The 19105-nt window shown below is 41.8% G+C and overlaps 1 protein-coding gene across 1 annotated transcript in view; it reads left to right on the top strand.

Moving 5' to 3' along the window:
• The window catches only part of LOC127416675 (SH3 and multiple ankyrin repeat domains protein 3-like), a 286289-nt gene extending 270529 nt beyond the window's left edge, over positions 1-15760 (top strand). The window contains exons 18-23 of the mRNA XM_051656158.1: positions 4443-4523; positions 5161-5184; positions 5496-5620; positions 6376-6481; positions 6767-9209; positions 15211-15760. Coding sequence (XP_051512118.1) covers positions 4443-4523; positions 5161-5184; positions 5496-5620; positions 6376-6481; positions 6767-9209; positions 15211-15760 — 3329 coding nt within the window. The remainder of the gene's footprint in view (positions 1-4442; positions 4524-5160; positions 5185-5495; positions 5621-6375; positions 6482-6766; positions 9210-15210) is intronic.
• The last annotated feature ends 3345 nt before the right edge of the window (positions 15761-19105 follow it).

Below are 19105 nucleotides of genomic sequence, written 5' to 3'. Positions count from 1 at the left end.
TGTATTATAATCCTGTTGAAACATCAAGGTCACACCAGCTCAGACGGTCTAGCTAGTCCACTAGTTATTGTGAATTTGCTGACTGATCGTTTTGGTTGTTCATCGTGGGCAGGGCTACTGGAGTCACTCAGAAGTGCTCTTAAAGGCACGGGTTGCTAGGAAACCAGTCTTTGATGCTCTGTACTGGATGTGTTCAGACAGTGAGAGGTTTGTCTCAGCCGGGTGAATCGACACTCAAACATAAGTAAAGAAGTAGGAAGAAATGTAACTGTGAGAGAACGGCTGGAATTAAATGTGCAAGTAAAATGATCGTAGTCGTTGGCAGAAGTATTGATCGTGTTTTTAAAGGGAGAAACGTAAAGGGCATTAACTAAATGACAGGTTTGTTTGTCATGAGAAACTGTGATCACTAAGCAGACTGAAGAGCTGAAGTGTTTTCTGTGCACGCATGAAATCGATTTGATTTAGCCATCGTGAATGAGGTATCTACAGCTAAACCACCAAACCCAAAGAGGAAGTCTATTCAGTATCCATGTAAACTATCCGTACTTTTATCTGCAACTCCCACACAATCCTGATCTTCTGTTGATCTGTGCGTGCACTTCAGTTGATAATAGAATGGCATTGTAAATGAGCGACTCTCACAAAAACAAAAACAGGTCAAATGTTACCCCAAAATCAAAAGAGAGATATGAAGCCTAATTGAGTTGTTTAGAGTTAATTGACTGGGAATATGCCAAGTAGGACAATCTCCTGGAACAACATTCCGGTTAAACAGGCATATGCCACTTCCACACTGTTTGAAAATGCAGTGATTTCTCATTTACAGCATTTTGCAAACACTCTCCATTTTCGCATACTTAGTTGGGTGACATTAAACAAGTAGGTTGACAGCATTAAATCGAACATAGAAATATATACCAAATATACATTTATAAAACTAGAAAACAGTCTAAATATTTTGATAAACTGCAGGGGTTAAAGTCCCTTTAAAGCAATATTTCACCCAAAAATGAAAATAGTCACATCATTTACTCACCCTCATACCATCTGATATGTTTATGACTTTCTGTCTTCAGCAGAACACAAATGAATATTTTTAGTAGAATATCTCAGCTCTGTAGGTCCATACAATGTAAGTGAATGGTGGCCAGAACTTTGAAGCTCAAAAAGCACATAAAGGCAGCATAAAAGTAATCCATAAGACTCCAGTGGTTAAATCCATGTCTCCAAAAGAGATATGATAAGTGTGGATTAGAAACAGATCAATATTTAAGTCCTTTTTTTTATTATAAATCTACATATTCAAACTGCCCAACCTTTTCATGTTTTACAAGAGTTCTTCTTCTGTTGGTTGCCGATTCACATTATTCGTGCATATCGCCACCTACTGGGCTTATATTGTATATTGATCTATTTCTCACCCACGCCTATCATATGTCTTCAGAAGACATGGATTAAACCACTGAAGTCTTATGGATTACTTTTATGCTAACTTTATGTACTTTTTGAGCTTCAAAGGTCTGGCCACCATTCACTTGCATTGTATGGACCTACAGAGCTGAGATATTCTTCTAAAAATCTTCATTTGTGTTCTGCAGAAGAAAGAAAGACATATACATCTGGGAGGCCATGAGGGTGAGTCAATGATGAACAGTTAAAAAAAAAAAAAAAAGCACGTAAGGTAAGCACGTGCCTCGACGTCGTTTCTGCGTTTGCAATACAGTGTAATAAATGTAGCATTTTGTGGCACTAAATGTTGGAAAATGTCGTTACAGGAAAGGCTGCACTATTATGAAAATAGTTGAGATACTGTCTCGCTATAAATGTAGTTAAGTTAGTAGCGTGGCTACTTTTAGTTACTCCCCAACAGTATACTTCACTCTCATTGGCTATGTTTACATAAGTCCCCTAAACTTTGCAATTCGATACAAATATTTGTTTATAGTATGTGCTTTACATGTATTCCGAACAAAACTTCTGTGCACGAGAAGAGCGTCAGTCGTTGCGTTCTGGAGAAGCGGAGAAAGGGTGAGAATGGCACCAAAAACAGTAATTGCCGTTTTTGCTATGTTGAGATATCTAAAAAATATGCCAGAGAAGATTTCTTCTTATGTTCCTCACTCTATTCGGCAAACACATAATTAGAAGCAGCGTCTAATACTCTGTCTGACTTTACCATGTATTTGCCTCATGCCCATTTCTCCTTCAATCTAACTGCAGACATTTCTGAATGCAAGTATGAAGTAAAGACAGGTGGGTGAAAGTTGTCCTTAAAGGAGTTTATACATGTGGAATGGAAACAAAATAATAGGGACTTTAAGCTACAGCTAAGTTTAAGCTACGCAAAAATCACTAAGCAATAATGACGGCGGAACGGAGTATTTAATCATTAATCATCATTTAAAATAGCAAGACAAGGGATGCTGGCAGTGTTAAATAACTGTCAGAAGAAGAGTTTTACTCTTGTACGATACAAAATAGCCTACATCTAAAATTTTAAACGGCTATGGATAGTTTTGAGGTTTTTCATTCAAAGCCTATAATTTGTGTCATTTAACATACATTTTGAGGAGGATGTTTAGGCTATTTACTGTGTTCACTCTAGGCATCATCTCTTGTAAAACCTATTCTGTCATTGATTGTCACTATGGCAAAGAAGAAATGCTTTAATTATGGTTGCGATGTCAGAATGCCGTATAGCCGCACCTGCTGCTTAAAGTCCCTTTTTTGCTTTATGTGATGTCATAAAAAAACATATGTACCCTGCAGAATATTTAGTACGAGCCCGCATACCCTTAATAATGCGTTTCGTTGAGGGCCTGGGTAGCTCAACGAGTATTGACGCTGACTGTCACCCCTGGAGTCATGAGTTCGAATCCAGGGTGTGCTGAGTGTCTCCAGCCAGGTCTCCTAAGCAACCAAATTGGCCCGGTTGCTAGGGAGGGTAGAGTCACATGGGGTAACCTCCTCGTGGTCGCGATTAGTGGCTCTCGCTCTCAATGGGGCGTGTGGTAATTTGTGCATGGATCACGGAGAGTAGCATGAGACTCCACATGCTGTGAGTCTCCGCGGTGTCATGCACAACGAGTCACGTGATAAGATGCGCGGATTGGCAGTCTCAGAAGCGGAGGCAACTGAGACTTGTCCTCCGCCACCCGGATTGAGGTAACCATGCCATCACGAGGACCTACTAAGTAGTGGGAATTGGGCATTCCAAATTGGGAGAAAGGGGATAATAAAAATACATACATACGCACCACATCTCTGCACATGAGCACAAGGTATTTTAGAATATGATTGAGAAAGTAATCGGAGTCAAACTTTTACATGGCTGATATTTTTCATTTAATCTGATTATTTTAGGTCTACACCACCCCCTTCAATCGGATTGAAAATTTAATTCGGATCCAGCTCATTCGGATCATTTTTGTGTTTACACGAAGGCTTTTCAATCCGATTGAGCTATCAGTTGGATTATAAACAGATTATTTGGTTGCATGTAAACGTAGCCATTGTTAGTTGAGAGCAAAATTAGGCAATATATTTCATAAGCAACATTAGTTTGATTGGTTGATCCAGGAGCATGTGCTGCTTGGCAAAACCACATCCATCTGCAAAGTTATTGCACAGTTGTGTAAACTGTTGGCATGCAAACTATCACACATATATTACTGATATACAAGTAAAAAAGGAGGGGGTCTGTTGTTAGTTTAGTGGCTATATCCTCCCACACACAAAATAACACTCACACACACATACAAACTCACTCTCACACATACAGTAGATTCTCACAGTTTAAATGCACAAACCCAGGCCTTGCTCCTGCCAGAGTTGCCATGGTTACTACAATGCATGTTTGAAGTAAGTGCTGCATTAGTGCCTTGGTGTTTCTCTTTGCTTCACTCTCTCTCCATCTCCACTTCGGTCCACAAGGTTGTTAGCTGAAGTAGTGAGGAGTTCTTGTTACTGAGGAGATAAAAGATGCCTCTGATCTCCTGGAAATCGCCTCTTGTTTTGTTCCCTTCTTTGCTTAGTTGAGTGTGACTAAGCAGTGCTTGGGAGTTGTAGCATGCTTAGCCTAATGCGACAGGCTCCTTTCTGAGAGACAAAGGGGAAAGTCTGCCATCGCATCCCAGAGAAAAAGGAACGGTTGTAATTAGAGAAATGTGAAGGGTTTTGGGGGGGTGATGTGAAAGAACGATTATTCTACCATTAGAAGGCCACCAAAGAAGGAAGTTTATTTGTGGTTTCACAGGCGCCCAGGAGATGTCTGATAGCTGTGTGATCTGTAGAAAGAAAGTGAGTTTAATTGTGGTGCAGCAGTGTGGTGTGTAGAGATCTGCGGATGAAGATGGTGAAAAAACGCTGGCAGCTGCCGGTGAGCAGCCGTCGTAAAGGCCACCCCATCTTCTCATCTGCTCCATGCCTTTCCTCCACAGCTCCCCCTCCTCCGAAGAGAGCGCCCAGCACCACCCTCACACTGAGGTCCAAGAGCATGACAGCTGAGCTTGAGGAGCTGGGTAAGATGCCCTCAAACAAACACATCTACACCAGGGCTGGGTGAACTATGTTGAATATTTGCGATGTTTTCGCTGGCGATATACAACAGCATTGTAAAAATTGCTATTATTTTAATCCATTGAGTTTCAGAAAGATACTATCATTAAATTAGCTTTGCAATATTTGTAAGGATGAGAGTTGTAAGACAAGGTAGTCAAAGTGGAATTAGAGTCTGTAAGTTTAAGTGAATCTCCATTTCAATTAATTAATTTGAACACCACTTCAGCAATTTGTTATATTATTATATATATTATCAATTTAATATTATCAAAAGGCTGAAAATATTGAGATATAATAATTTGAACTATTTTGCCCTGCACTAATGCACACACACATGGATGCAACCTTCCCCCGTTTTTCTCTCTGTTGCTCTCTTGTTTATGTATTAACTGTGTCATCTCCCTCATTCTGCTATTTGTGCTGTTCAAAACATCAGCTGTCTCTCTCTCTCCTCTCTCTCAGTCTGTGCTCTGAGTTTACTGAGTTCATTACAAACACACTCGCACTCACGTTTACACACTGCAACACGTATCAACAGACATTTGCTGCTGTGAGACTTTAATGGGGAAGTGTTCTGTACATTTATTTCATGCTCAGCCTCTGCCAGGAGGAGAAGAGGAGGTAAGTTCATAGAAACCGACTAAATTAATGCAAAGATCCAACGTGTATTGATGCAGCCATCTCATGCCTTGCTCATGCTGGAGTTGATTGTGTTTTCATTGTATCCTAATACACCTTTTGCCAGTAGTAAAGAGTACTGATGCATTGTGACATAGTGGAAATACAGTATTATGCCATTAAACCTTTCATATTTACATTGTCATTTTTGCATTCCACGGCTTCTGTTCAGATTAGATGTGCATATTTCAATCGGTTGAGTATTGTTTGTGGTTGTGTTATGAATGTGGTTTTGTATGTGTGTGTGTTGACAGAAAGGCTAGATGAGATTTTGGCTTCTCAGGAGTCAGTACTGAGACCGAAGGTGGAGGCCGATTACAGAGCAGCCACGGTGAAGCAACGTCCTACCAGCCGCCGGATTACACCAGCAGAAATTAGTGTAAGATACACACACACTCTCTCACACACAACTGTGAGTTGAATTCAGGCAAATTGGGCCACCTTTTGACAGTCATGTGAATGAGTGTATTTCCATGCACAGCAATACACTGATCAAAAATAAGTTAATTCGTAAACCCATCAACGCAAGAATGTTGTTTGTCAAAACTTAAAAAGACGTGCACACATTAAATTAGCCGCCAGAATGCCGGTGAAGGTGTTGAATGAAATTGGGGTAATGAGATCAAATCTAGATGTGCCGATTCGGATTAGCAAAAACAGTTTATGACCTTTCCCTGATAAAAGAACACCACTTAAGATGTTTACATGAAGTTACATGTTGTTGGGTTATTAAGCATAATAGGTGTAAGATTGTTCATGAAACCACACTGGATGTCAAAAGGCCATACAACCGCACTGAATGGGGCCCAATTTTTCTGAATTTACAATATAAATAATAGTTAACATCTACAGTCTATGATTGATCAAATTTATGATTTTTTAAAAATGAGCTGACATATTTAAAAAAATTACACTTACCGTAAGAACCATAGTACAGTAATGGTATCAGATGGTAATATCATGGTACTTTGATATAAACCATGTTATTAAATGATACAATATTCATATACCATGTTATATGGTACTCCAAGGTACTTCAAAAATGTCCAACAGACAACTCTGCATTAATAATATGGCAAAATATCCTTGCTGGATCTTTTTAGCATCCATGTGATTTTGTGTCCTTTTGTGCAGTCTCTTTTTGAGCGGCAGGGTCTGGCTCTTCATGGTGCTCTTCACCCAACGTTGGAAAAAGCCCACATGCAGCTGCCAAAAAGCATGGCCAGAACCAAGTCTTTTGGTAATCATTTGGGAATCTTTTACACATTCACTCCATACCTGAATTAAATTCTCAGTTTGACATGGCAATAAAGTGTTTGGCTTCTTCCTTTCTTCCTATTGGTCTATTCGTTTTTCATCAAATGTAAATGCATTGCAGTACATTACTTTCCTCCAAAGTAACATTTGAGATGCTAAGAAAAGTGGGAGCTATAAGAGTGAAGAGACAATCACACATTTGTTAATTTTCTGAGCCTTGCCAAACCCAAAATACGTTTTTTATAGATCTATCTGTCTGTCTACGCAGGAGCGACAGAGGAAGATCGACTGTCTGCCCTAGCAGCGGAGCACAGGTTTCCGCGGAGCTCCTCCATGACGGACACACTGAGAGACAGCCATAATATTCCTCCTCCTCCCCAAACTGCTCCCCCACCTCCCCCATTGCTTTACTATCTCGATACGGGCCCTCCTCCTTCCTTCTGTCCGCCCCCTCCTCCTGGCCGAGTTCACGACCCCAGCCGGTCCAGTTTTAAGCCAGGCTCTGAGCCCAGACTGCATGCCTTGCCGCAGACGATGTCTGCGGAGCTGTTTGAGCCCCCTCGTCATGCCGCACACATGGAGCGACAGAAGAAAGCTCGCTCCATGATTATCCTGCAGGACTCCTCCCACCTTCCTGTGGAGCCAACGGACATCCAACGGCCAGGTCCTGTCTCGACTCCCCCTGAGAGGATCAAGCGGAAAGGTCGAATCATTGATAACCCCTACGCCAATATGGGCCAGTTCAGCATGGGTCTGTTCACGCCAGCTCCGAGCAAGCCACAGCGAAGGAAGAGCCCTCTTGTAAAGCAACTGCAGGTGGAAGATGCTCAGGAGAGAGCCTCGCTAGCACTGGCATCCATCCATGCCAGAGAACACTCTCCTTCTGGGCGTCTAGCGGCCCACCACACCAGCAGGGCTGACATTTACCAGCAACAACAGCAGCTGTTGAAGGATCGTGGTAAAGCTCAGGTAGAGGGATTGTTTCAAGGTAAAGGACCCTTTGCTTCTGCAATTGCTGATGCTGTGAAAGACCGTGAACGTCGTCTGGAGGAGAGGCGGAAATCCACAGTCTTCCTATCAGTGGGAACCATGGAGGGCAGTTCAGCCCCACCCCCTGAGGCCCCCTCACTCACTCCGTCACGTTCTGTTGATGAGCGATTGCTCACCCGTGAACTTGGTCAGTTGCCACCTCCTGCCCTGGCATTGCTTCCCTCCCTTGGGGGCACCACTTTTATTCACCCACTGACAGGCAAGCCCCTGGACCCTAACTCTCCACTGGCACTTGCGCTGGCCGCAAGGGAACGGGCATTAACTTCCCAGAGTCAGTCCCCTGCCAGCAGCCCTGAGCCCAGAATTAAACATGAAGCTGCTGGAGGGGTGCTCTACATGGAGACCCAGACCAAAGAGGCTGAGCGGTCAGAGGGGGAGAGGGACTTTGTCTCACCCCCCTTTTCCCCTGGAACGAAAAGAACATATGACACCTCTGCCGCCACCAGCAAGATTCAGTGGGGGAGCCCCATATCCACCAGGAAAGAGTTGGAGGCAAGGACAGAAAGCAAAGAGGACAGGAAAATTGAGGACAAGAAGAGTATGATCATCAGCATCATGGACACGTCTCAGCAGAAAACTGCTGGGCTAATCATGGTCCATGCCACAAGTAATGGGCAGGCCATGGGGGACAGCCCAGTGCACAGTGCCCAATCTCCTAAAGGGGCTTTGTCAGAGAGCCCAAAACACATGTTGGCCGAAATAAAGCGTGCTAAGTCTCCTGGTCCTGATGCGCCTTCAGTATCCACCCCAACTCCGACCGCAACTCCAACCACCCAACCACCTCCCTGCCCTTCCTCAGATAAAACCCTGGCTCAGGGTAGTTCTGAGGAGGACATAGAACCCTACACGGTCACCTTACCACCTGCCATGCTGTCCTCTAGCGATGAGGAGACGCGAGAGGAGCTCCGCAAAATTGGTGTGGTTCCTCCACCAAATGGATTTGCCAATGGCCTTCTTGCAAAGGCACCCGAAAAGGCAGTACCTCCTGCTCCGACATTGGCACAGATGACCCCTCCCCCCACCCTTCCAGCAGTGGCTGCCGCAGCAGCACAGGTCTCCGCTAGCAGCGGCCAACAAGAAGCCTCAGGGAAGCCATCTGAGTCCCACCTGGGCCCAGAATCTGCTGCTGATTCCGGAGTGGAAGAGGTCGACACTCGTAGCTCCAGCGATCACCACCTAGAGACAACGAGCACCATCTCAACCGTCTCCAGCATGTCCACTCTATCCTCGGAGAGCGGCGAGCCCACGGACACCTACACCACCCACGCAGATGGCCAAACGTTTATTCTTGATAAACCGCCAGTGCCTCCAAAGCCAAAGCTCAAGTCCCAGCTCAGCAAGGGCCCGGTGACGTTCAGGGACCCTCTACTCAAGCAGTCCTCTGATAGTGAACTGCTCTCGCAGCACGCAGCGGCTCTGGCGGCTGCTGCGGGAGCCTCAGGCTTGGCCAGACCCCGCTACCTCTTCCAGAGACGCTCAAAGTTGTGGGGGGACCCCGTGGAACCCCGTCCACTTGCAGGGGCAGAGGAAGGCAAGCCCACTGTGATCAGTGAGCTCAGCTCACGGCTACAGCAGCTCAACAAGGACACTCACTCGCTTGGTGAAGAGCCACTTGGAGCTTCGCTTGATCCCGGAAGGAAGTCGCCTGTGGTCGGTGCAAGGTAAGGAGTGAAATCTGCAGGCAGAGCTGAGCTAATTTCCTAATTAATTAAACACTCCACTGAAAGTGTTGCTCAATTGTTACTTTTCAACATTTAAACACTTTTGCTTCAAGTAGGTAATTAAAGGAATGTTCCAGGTTCAATACAAATCAAACTTAATCAACAGCATTTGTTGATTAAGTTTATTGAACCTGGAACATTCCTTTAAGAGCATGCAGGCGATTATCTATACAGCAAACACACATTTCTTGTTAAATGAAGTGCAGTTTTGAACCTATAACTTGAAGTCTTTTATCTTACCTAAAGATTTTTTTTTTTTTAATGAAGCCCACTGTTTGCCTTTAGTAATATGAAATTCAATGAACATATGAGATATATTCATGAAAACCGAAGTATAGTTGGCCTTTAATGGCCCATTTTTAGTAAAAGAGAGGCGCTTCAAATTCAAATCGTTCACATTTCTTACTTATTTAGAAACATTAAGAGTTGATGTTTAACATGCTTTCTTCATTGAGAAGTTTGGAGCCCCAGAACTATTTCAGCATTCATCGACCACTGGTAAGTAATGTAGAACGGCCTCAGGGTGATCTCACAGCTGAACCATAAAACCAAGAGACCATAGGTAGAGTGATATAGACCCATAAGTAGGTAAAATGATGTTGTAGACCTTAAATGCTATCCTTTCTGTAAATGCACAAAGACTCTTACCAATACATATGAGCTACAGAGATCGTTTGATTCAACACGGTGAATAAAACAATTGTTTAGTGAGGGCTCAAACACCAATGTTAATTTTCTCTCTTGATTTTTCAAGCACCAGCTATGTACTATTTTGCTTATAACCTTGAATACAGCTGAAGTCCTTTATATCCCAACAGATGTGACAAGGACATGGAAGACAGTAAACCTTAGCTTTTAGCCACTAGGGTAAATCAAACGTCATTCCTTTTTATTTTCTATTCTTAAACAATCCACTAATCCCATATTATTCAATCACCTTTGCTGATATTGTTCTGGATTTTATTAATCACTTCTCCAGGTCCTGTGTTCCCTTGTCCACCCTGGCAAATATCATTTGAATTTTTATGTAAACTATCCCTTTTATCAAAATAATCCAAACTTGATATTCTCAGTGTAACCGTTTTTGTCCATCAATTTCCTGCCGTTATTACTTCCATTATGTTAGAGAAGATATTTAGACATTTAGCTAAGACGACTTATACATGATTTGGCTAAAAAGTTTCTCAATGACATGAAGGTGAATACATTATACAATGGATTTTGACTATGAAGCACTGATTTAACGCCCCTTCTTTGCCTTTGGGTGTTCACAAGGTAACAGATGGCCTGAGGGCATGCACCATCTCAAAATTTGAACTTTCACCTTCCAAACTCTGTCACTTCTAACTCAGTGAGCTTGTCGCAGCGGCCTGCTGCTCTGTGGTTCTGTTGTAGCAGCATGATTGTGAGTCTGTGTGATTGAGAGACATTTAGTTTTTTCAAACTCACATATGATTTGAAAGTGCATTTTAACCCATTACAACCTTTTTTGATCTTTGAGACAAATGGTAATCCTTAAAACCCATGTTTTGTGACCCTCTGTTGTGTTGTGATGTCATAGTTTCATTTTCTTTTTTATAAACCAACAAATGTCTTTTGAAAGTGGATTGTAATAATTTCAGTTAAGTTCAACAATATAAGTTGAAAGTTTTCACTTTTCAGCAAATAGTCTTAATGATAAACCAACATAACCATCACATAATAATATTAATAACTATCACAATGAGTAACCGTCATCTGTCTTTCATCAGTCTGGGTAGTTTCTTGTCATTTAAAACTCTTTCTTTTTCTCTCCCTCCATTTAGACATGCTGTGTAAGCTTAGTGAGCATGCTGAGTTTTGATTTCTGTAGTTTTGTGGCACTATTGTCCTTTAATCATTCTAACACAGTGATCATTCTGGCTTTTTCTTGGATAAGCTGTTGCTGTCATTTAGTTTTATGCATTGTTTAATTTTCATACATATTTGTTAATTTTATTTTGCTTTGTTGAATTCAGTTTTGACCATTTGACCGACAGCACCTTACCCCAGACACAGGATATAAATATATGTAATTAAATCTTTTTTACACTGCAATAATAATAATAATAATAATAATAATAATAATAATAATACAGTATTTTCTTGTTCTATATCTTATTTTCCAGTAAAACTACATACATTTTTAAATGAGACAACTTTACCATTTTAATTCCATACAATACCATAACTTTAATAATAAATACACAGTGTGTATATACTGTATATATATATATATACTGTATATATGTACATATGTACATGTATATAATTATTATAATTACATTTCTAGAATTTTAGATGTATTTAGATTATTTAATTTTATACAAATTATATATATCTTAATCTAAGTATAGATATTATCTAATTCTTTTTCCTGATTTAAGCATAAAACTAGCAAAAGTTAATGAGGTTTGTGCTTATGAGGTAAGAAAAGTAAACTTTATTCAAGATATACTTTCAAAATAAATTCATCTAGTTTTAAGGTTGTTTGCCCTTCTGAAACCTTCTTAAACCAGCCTATTTTGAAGAGGTTAAATGTTGCCTTTTTTTACTGGAAAACAAGACAAAAATACTGATTAAGGAAACCTTTTGCAATGTACTTTCACATCATTAAAGAAAATCAGTAGTTACTGATAGCATCTGCATGTTCCACTATTCAAAGCTTAAAGTCTGGGGCGAGCTGCACTCTGGTCTGCGGCGCCATGTTTGGTTTGCATTCGATTGACATTGTTTGAGGATGTGCATTGTGTTGTGTTTGTTTTTTGTTCTGTCATGGACTGATGCTAACCGACCGCTCTCTCTTTCTCTCTCTCTCTCTCTCTCTCTCTCTCTCTCTCTCTCTCTCTCCCTCTCTCTCTCTCCATCGCTCTCTCATATTGCCCCTCTCTCTTTCTCCATGTCTTTCTCTTGTTCTCTCTCTCTCTCTCTATTTGCATGCTCCGCTGCTCTGTCTAGAACTGAATCTGAGGCTAAGCCCAGAAGAGCCGGGCACCTGTGTAAGTGCACATGAATCATCGCATCTCTCTTTTTTTCTGTCTATTTCCACATCCACCCTTCCTCACCTACTGATCCACCTTATGCTAATTTGGCCCTGCCTCCCTATAAACCCCCAGCTTTTCCATATCTCTCACTGGCTGCTCTATTTTCCTCAATCATAAAGTTACCTGGTGATGGCAAAACAAAGGAAATTCAAGGACCAGAGTCTGGTTTCTGTAGATTTTGTGGATGGATAGATAATAATGATTAATAATAATTCCTTACATTTTATATAGCACTTTTCTAGGCACTCAAAGCACTCCACATAATATAGGGGGAATCTCCTCAACCACCACCAGTGTGCAGCATCCACCTGGATGGTGCAACAGCAGCCATAGTGCACCAGAACACCCACCACACACCAGCTATTAGTGGAGAGGAGAGCAGAGTGATGTAGCCAATTCAGGGATGGAGATTATTAGGAGGCCATGATAGATAGAGGTCAATGGGGGGAATTTGGCCAGAACACCAGGGTTATAACCCTACACTTTACGAGAAGTGCCCTGGGATTTTTAATGACCACAGAGAGTCAGGACCTCGGTTTAACGTCTCATCCAAAAGACAGTGCTTTTTTACAGTATAGTGTCCCCATCACTATCCTGGGGCTTTAGGACCCACACAGACCGCAGGGTGAACACCCCCTGCTGGACTCCCTAATACCACTTCCAGCAGCAACCTTGGTTTTCCCAGGAGGTCTCCCATCCAGGTACTAGCCAGGCTCAACCCAGCTTAGCTTTAGTGGGCAACCAGGCAAGAGCTGCAGGGTGATATGGCTGCTGATTGATTGATTGATTGATAGATAGATAGATAGATAGATAGATAGATAGATAGATAGATCGATCGATCGATCGATCGATCGATCGATAGATGGATATTAGGAAGAATTTTGATCCTTATTGCTAAGAATGTTATTTCTTCTGGGGTGCATAAATATGGGTTCCTTGACCAATCTCTATAAATTCATAGTTTGATAATTTTATGACTTTCTATGATTGTTGAACAGGTAATTTGATGTTTGAAATGCATGTCTCCATATCTGTTATTTCTGTTCTGTCTGTTATATCTGCTGCATGTCTGGTTGTGCTTTCAGAGTTCTGCTGCAGTGCTCATATATCGCTGTGTAAATATTCAGGTTTTACATCTCATTCAGACCTTCAAGCTCACGTAACACCTCAGTCATTGCCATTACTGATTGTAAACGACTTAACGAGTAATTATGACTTATGGTGACTTCAGTGCTAAAAGAGGCAAGTTTTAAGTTCTCTTGACCTGTTCCAGTTAGAGCGTACAGTAAAGAATGAACTGACATAACTATATAACACTTTGGTGAGGCTGCAGTCAGAAAATAATCAATAATGTTCTTTAAACAATCTGAAAAAGTAAACCTAGTCTCATAGAATCACATTTCCGTTACTACATTTTTGCAAAATGATTTTTACGTGGCTCGTTGTACAGTATCGCAGCAGTGTCCTGGTGAAATGAACACTAGAGATGCCACAACAACAATTACTTTTATTCACTTTCATACAAATAACGAGTAAAATGGAATATTATCAGTTCATAAATACTTTTCCCTCTGTTCCTAACAGAATGCTATCTTATGACATAAGCACTTTTACTATAGCGCATGATTTGTAAGGTGCCACATTTTAACGTGATCAACATAGTTGCTTTAGAGATTGTATTTCTCATCTCACGTTTACTTTTTCTGAGACTGTTAGTTAGGCTGAGTTTAAGGTTTAGGGTAGGGTGGTAGGTTTTATTGATTTAAAACTCAATAGAGCATTAACCTTACAAATATGTTTGGAAAAACCTTTAACTCACTTTTAGTGCCACACTGTGGACATTACCACTCAGAACTGCAGCAATATTTGTAATGATCCACGTACTATCATTTTGCAAAAATATTGCCATGTTTTCAAGTGATCAGGCAGGGAAAAGCTTAATAAGTGGATAATTTCAGTTTCACCAAATAGTTTTTGTGGTCAGTTGCCAGTGCTTTTTTACTGTGCATTTGGTGTACTTTGTGGACACCAAAAAAGTGTACAAAAACTCTCTCAATCTTGACTAAACTCTAAAACCTTAAGATTCAGGCAGTAAGGGAGCCTGGGTAGCTCAGTGGTAAAGACGCTGGCTACCACCCCTGGAGTTCACTAGCTTGCTAGTTTGAATCCCAGTGTGTGCTGAGTGACTCCAGCCAGGTCTCCCAAGCAACCAAATTGGTCCGGTTGCTAGGGAGGCTAGAGTCACATGGGGTAACCTCCTCGTGGTCGCTATAATGTGGTTCGTTCTCAGTGGGGCGCGTGGTGAGTTGAGCGTAGATGGGTGGCATGAAGCCTCCACACGTGCTATGTCTCTGCAGCAACGCGCTCAACAAGCCACGTGATAAGATGCATGGGTTGACAGTCTCAGACGCAGAGGCAACTGGGATTTGTTCTCCACCACCCGGACTGAGGCGAATCACTACGTGACCACAAGGACTTAAAAGCACATTGGGTATTGGCCATTCCAAATTGAAAAAAAAAAAAAAAAAAAAAGATTCAGGCAGTAAGATCTGATTTTATTGTCAAAACTTGATCATCTTTGGATCATATGGTGTAGACTAGTCTTACTGTCTGTGCTTGACAGGGCTGTAACACCTTCACACTTCTACGGCTGAACGCATAAATAAAGCTCACTTTCACTAACTGGTTTAATCTGTTTGCAGTCTAACTCAAAGCATAGAATCCTAACAGAGCTGATGCTGTTACTAAAAGTAGGACAAAGAACCAATAAATAGAATTGAAAAGAATATAATATCTAGGCTCATTCCTGCTGGTTCACTAAAAAAAGTTGACATGCGCCTTCTCTGCCCCCTCCTTTTTATCTTGTTCCCTTTTTGTAGACTCTTCAGCAGTTTAGGGGAGCTCCATACAATCTCTCAGAGAGGCTACGGCACCACCTACACCATCCGACCTGGCAGCCGCTACCCAGTGACCCACAGAACGCCTAGCCCTGGTTCCCCAGACCGCTCAGACCCTCTGGGACCCATCCGGGGCTTCGGACTGGCCACTTCCCCCACCACACCCCCCACCATTCTCAAATCGTCCAGCCTCAGTCTCCCTCACGAACCGAAGGAGGTGCGATTCGTCATGAGGAGTTCCAGTGCGCGGAGTCGCTCTCCCTCGCCTGCCCCCTCCCTGGGCATGCCCTCCCCTCTGCTCGCCCTCCGGCCATTCCACCAGAAACCTCTACACCTTTGGAACAAGTATGACGTGGGCGACTGGCTGGCCAGCATTAACCTGGCCGAGCACCGCGAGCGGTTCCAGGAACATGAGATTGAGGGTTCCCACCTGCCCGCTTTGACCAAGGAGGACTTCGCCGAGCTGGGCGTGACACGTGTCGGTCATCGCATGAACATTGAGCGCGCCCTTAAACAGCTGCTGGAGAGTTGACCCTTCGCTTCCCTCTGTCTGTAGCTAAACAATTATTTTTTATTTTTTTCAGATGTTTCTTTCTTATTTATTTGAAGTTGCTTGTCTTTTTTTATTTTTCTTGTGATTCTTAAAGGCATAGTTCACAAAAAATTAAAATCCTGACGTTATTTGATCACCCTCATGTCATTCCAAACCCAACTTTCTTTTATCTGTGGCACACAAAAGCAGAAATTGTGAAGAATCAACTCACTAATTCTATGTGTGTGCCATGGGGGGGAAAAACAACACTATAAAGGTTTAGAATAAACTAAGGGTGAAGAAATGACAGAATTTTCCTTTAAGGGTGAACTATCCCTTTAAATAACCCCACCCATTCCCTAAATCTCATTGGTGGAGTGGACGCTGGTTCCATGCCATTTTTGTAGCACTCTCCTAAGCCCCTCCCACCTCACTGTGTTGTGTGTTTGGGAGGGGCTGTGAATTGCATGATCAGCATGGCTTTATTCACACTGGACATAAATCTGATTTGTTTTTCCAAATCTGATCTTTAGGACTTACTGTTTTCACTTTGCAAGTGATGAAACCAGATCTGTTTGTTCAAACAGTGCAGTCCAGCGGTTCTTAACCTTTATGCGAGTGCGACCCCCCCAATGTTAGATGGATAAAGATTAATATAGCCTAAAATAATATAGCCTAAAATAAAACAACTTCAATGTTTCTGGGATGGTTGGGCTTGGATAGAGGATACGAGGCGGTGCAGTCGTGGCTGAGTAGGGCTGAGGAAAAGACGCAAACTATCTTCAACCATCAGTCTGAAATACCAGCCTCACAGAGATAGGTCAATGCGAATGGGAGAAGTTTTTTCAATGCCATGTCACTCAGTTCTCGGTATTTGGCGTGCACGGATATCCAAAAATCTGCCAGTGGCTTCTCTGTGAACCTCTGCTTCAGGGCCATTTCTGTTGCCATGTCAACCAGTGACTCTTCCAATTCAACTGGCATTCCAGTCAATGATGTCTTTGCAAAGGGGTTTCTAATCCACTCTTCTGATACAGACATGGCTTGATTTTCAGGGAAATTTCATTTAGGTGAGCCACAGTGCTCTCGTTCAGAAAATCGTCCAGTAACGGGAAAGCATCAAAGTTATCATTGTCCAAGCGAGTTCGCCATAATGACAGTTTTCTGATCCATGCTTCAATTTTATCAGAAAGAGTGAAGAGCGGCATATTTTTTTAACCCTAAAGTCCTGCTTTCAGATCGTTAAGTCTGCTGAAAATGTCAGCTAGGTAGGCCAGAATTTTGGAAAAATTTTGGAGCTAGCAGGGAGTTTTTCTCCAAAAGAAAGATCCTCACCTCCTCTTGGAGCTCATAGTGTCGACTGAGAACTTTTCCTCTGGAAAGCTACTGTACTTCGTTATGAAACATCTGCTGCTGGTGTTCTGTGCCCATCTCTTGACAGAGAACTTCTAAAAGTTGCGTGCTCGTTTTGATCACGTTGACTGTGCGGACAGTTTCATCCATCACTTGTTTTAAATCGGGTGGCATTTTCTTAGCCACAAGGGCTTGTCTATGTATCATGCAATGCGTCCACACTGCAAGTGGAGCGACAGCCTGTACTTTTGTCACCAATCCACTGTGTTTACCGGTCATTGCCCGTGCACCGTTGGAGCAAATTTCCACACAGTTCTTCCATTCAATGTCATGTTCACATACAAATGCATACAATGTGGCAAAAAGTTGCTCACCTGTTGCACGTTCGGGAAGAGAGCGACAGAACAAAAAAATCCTCCTTAATTTGTCCTTAATCAACAAATCTGACGTAAACTAATCCGTGTGCAATATCAGTACTCTCGTCATGTTGGAGAAAAAAAAATGCGCTCGATTTAATTTTCATGATTATCTGCTCTTTCACATCTGTTGCCATTTGCCCAATACGATTAGCCACAGTATCGTTTGGCACTGGAATCAGTGCTAATTGATTGGCAGCGCTTTGTCCATACATAACAGACACAGTCTCTTTAGCGCAGAGTAAGAACAAATTCTCACCTAAATTGTGTGGCTTCCCAGTTTTGGCAATCCAATGAGAGATAATGAATGAGGCACAAAGAGCCCTCTCATTCACCGTAACAGCTTTCTGCAGAAGTGAATTTTGACCATGTAGCTCCTGTAGTTTTCGCTGGAAAAACTCAAGTGGCTTTGTCTGCAGTGATTCGTGTTTAGTTTCCAAGTGCCTAAGCTTTTTGGAAGGTTTAAGGCTCTCCTTCGCTAACACGTCACCACAAATCACACACAGTGGTCGAGGATCCCCCCATCGCTGGTCTGAGTGAAGCCATATTCCAAGTACTTATTGTCATATTTCATGCATTTGACCTTCTTTCCTTTTGACTCCTTCTCGGCTGAACGCTTTTTAGTGTCAGCACCAATTAGAAATCGCTTCATGTCTAATCAGCAGTCCAACTATGATGGGTATGAACCACAAATTGCTAAGCTCTTGTGACTTCTTCCAATTAGCAGTTAATTTATTTATTTAATGTCGCCAGTAGGTGGTGCCATTAGGCGAGTATTTTATACACTCCTTCAAAATAAAAGTTTTCCTGCGACAGCTTTGCGACCCCTAGGTTAAGAACCGCTAATGTAGTCGACATCATACATTTACATCTGGATATTTTACTGCATTTTATTTATTTGTGGATACGTTGTAGCCGAAACCACTCACTCATTCACTCATTGTTCACTATGTAACAAATATTACATAGTTTGACAGATATACTACTTCACACTTGACGTTTTGTTTATGCTACGGAGGGCCAAATGAATGCAAATTAAATCATTAAATGAGTATTTCACATTTGAAATAAATAATTAAATACAAGAAATTGTAATACATATATATAATCAGTAAATCACTAAATAAATCTATAAACGTCCCTTGTATTTCATTTTAGCATTAGTTTGCATCAATTTTTCATTTTAGCATTATGTTTGGGTTGATTTTTCATTTAAGCAAGAGCTTTGTGTTTTGTTTATGTTTTCTATTTTCAGGGTTACGGCTATCGGCACATAACACGATGACAGTGGGCATCACCTATCAAAGTAATCAACATTATTTTGTGCATTTTTTTAGACAAACATACTACTCAACGCTGCTAAGAATGGTCCACACACATACTGGAAGCCAGTGTTACTATCATTTACAGCATTTATTTCTGCCTATTTTTTCATTACATTTTCTATCTGGGTTAAAATTAAGTCATTGCCAACGTTTTGATTGGCAGTTTCATCTGCTAGAGGCAACAAGAAATCTCTTTCTATATCAAGCTCAACCATAGTTGTGGTGTGAAAAAACATGCCTAAACTCACTAA

Source organism: Myxocyprinus asiaticus, chromosome 26, assembly GCF_019703515.2.
Source record: "Myxocyprinus asiaticus isolate MX2 ecotype Aquarium Trade chromosome 26, UBuf_Myxa_2, whole genome shotgun sequence".
Taxonomy (NCBI): domain Eukaryota; kingdom Metazoa; phylum Chordata; class Actinopteri; order Cypriniformes; family Catostomidae; genus Myxocyprinus; species Myxocyprinus asiaticus.
This window is presented reverse-complemented; position numbering and strand designations above follow the sequence as displayed.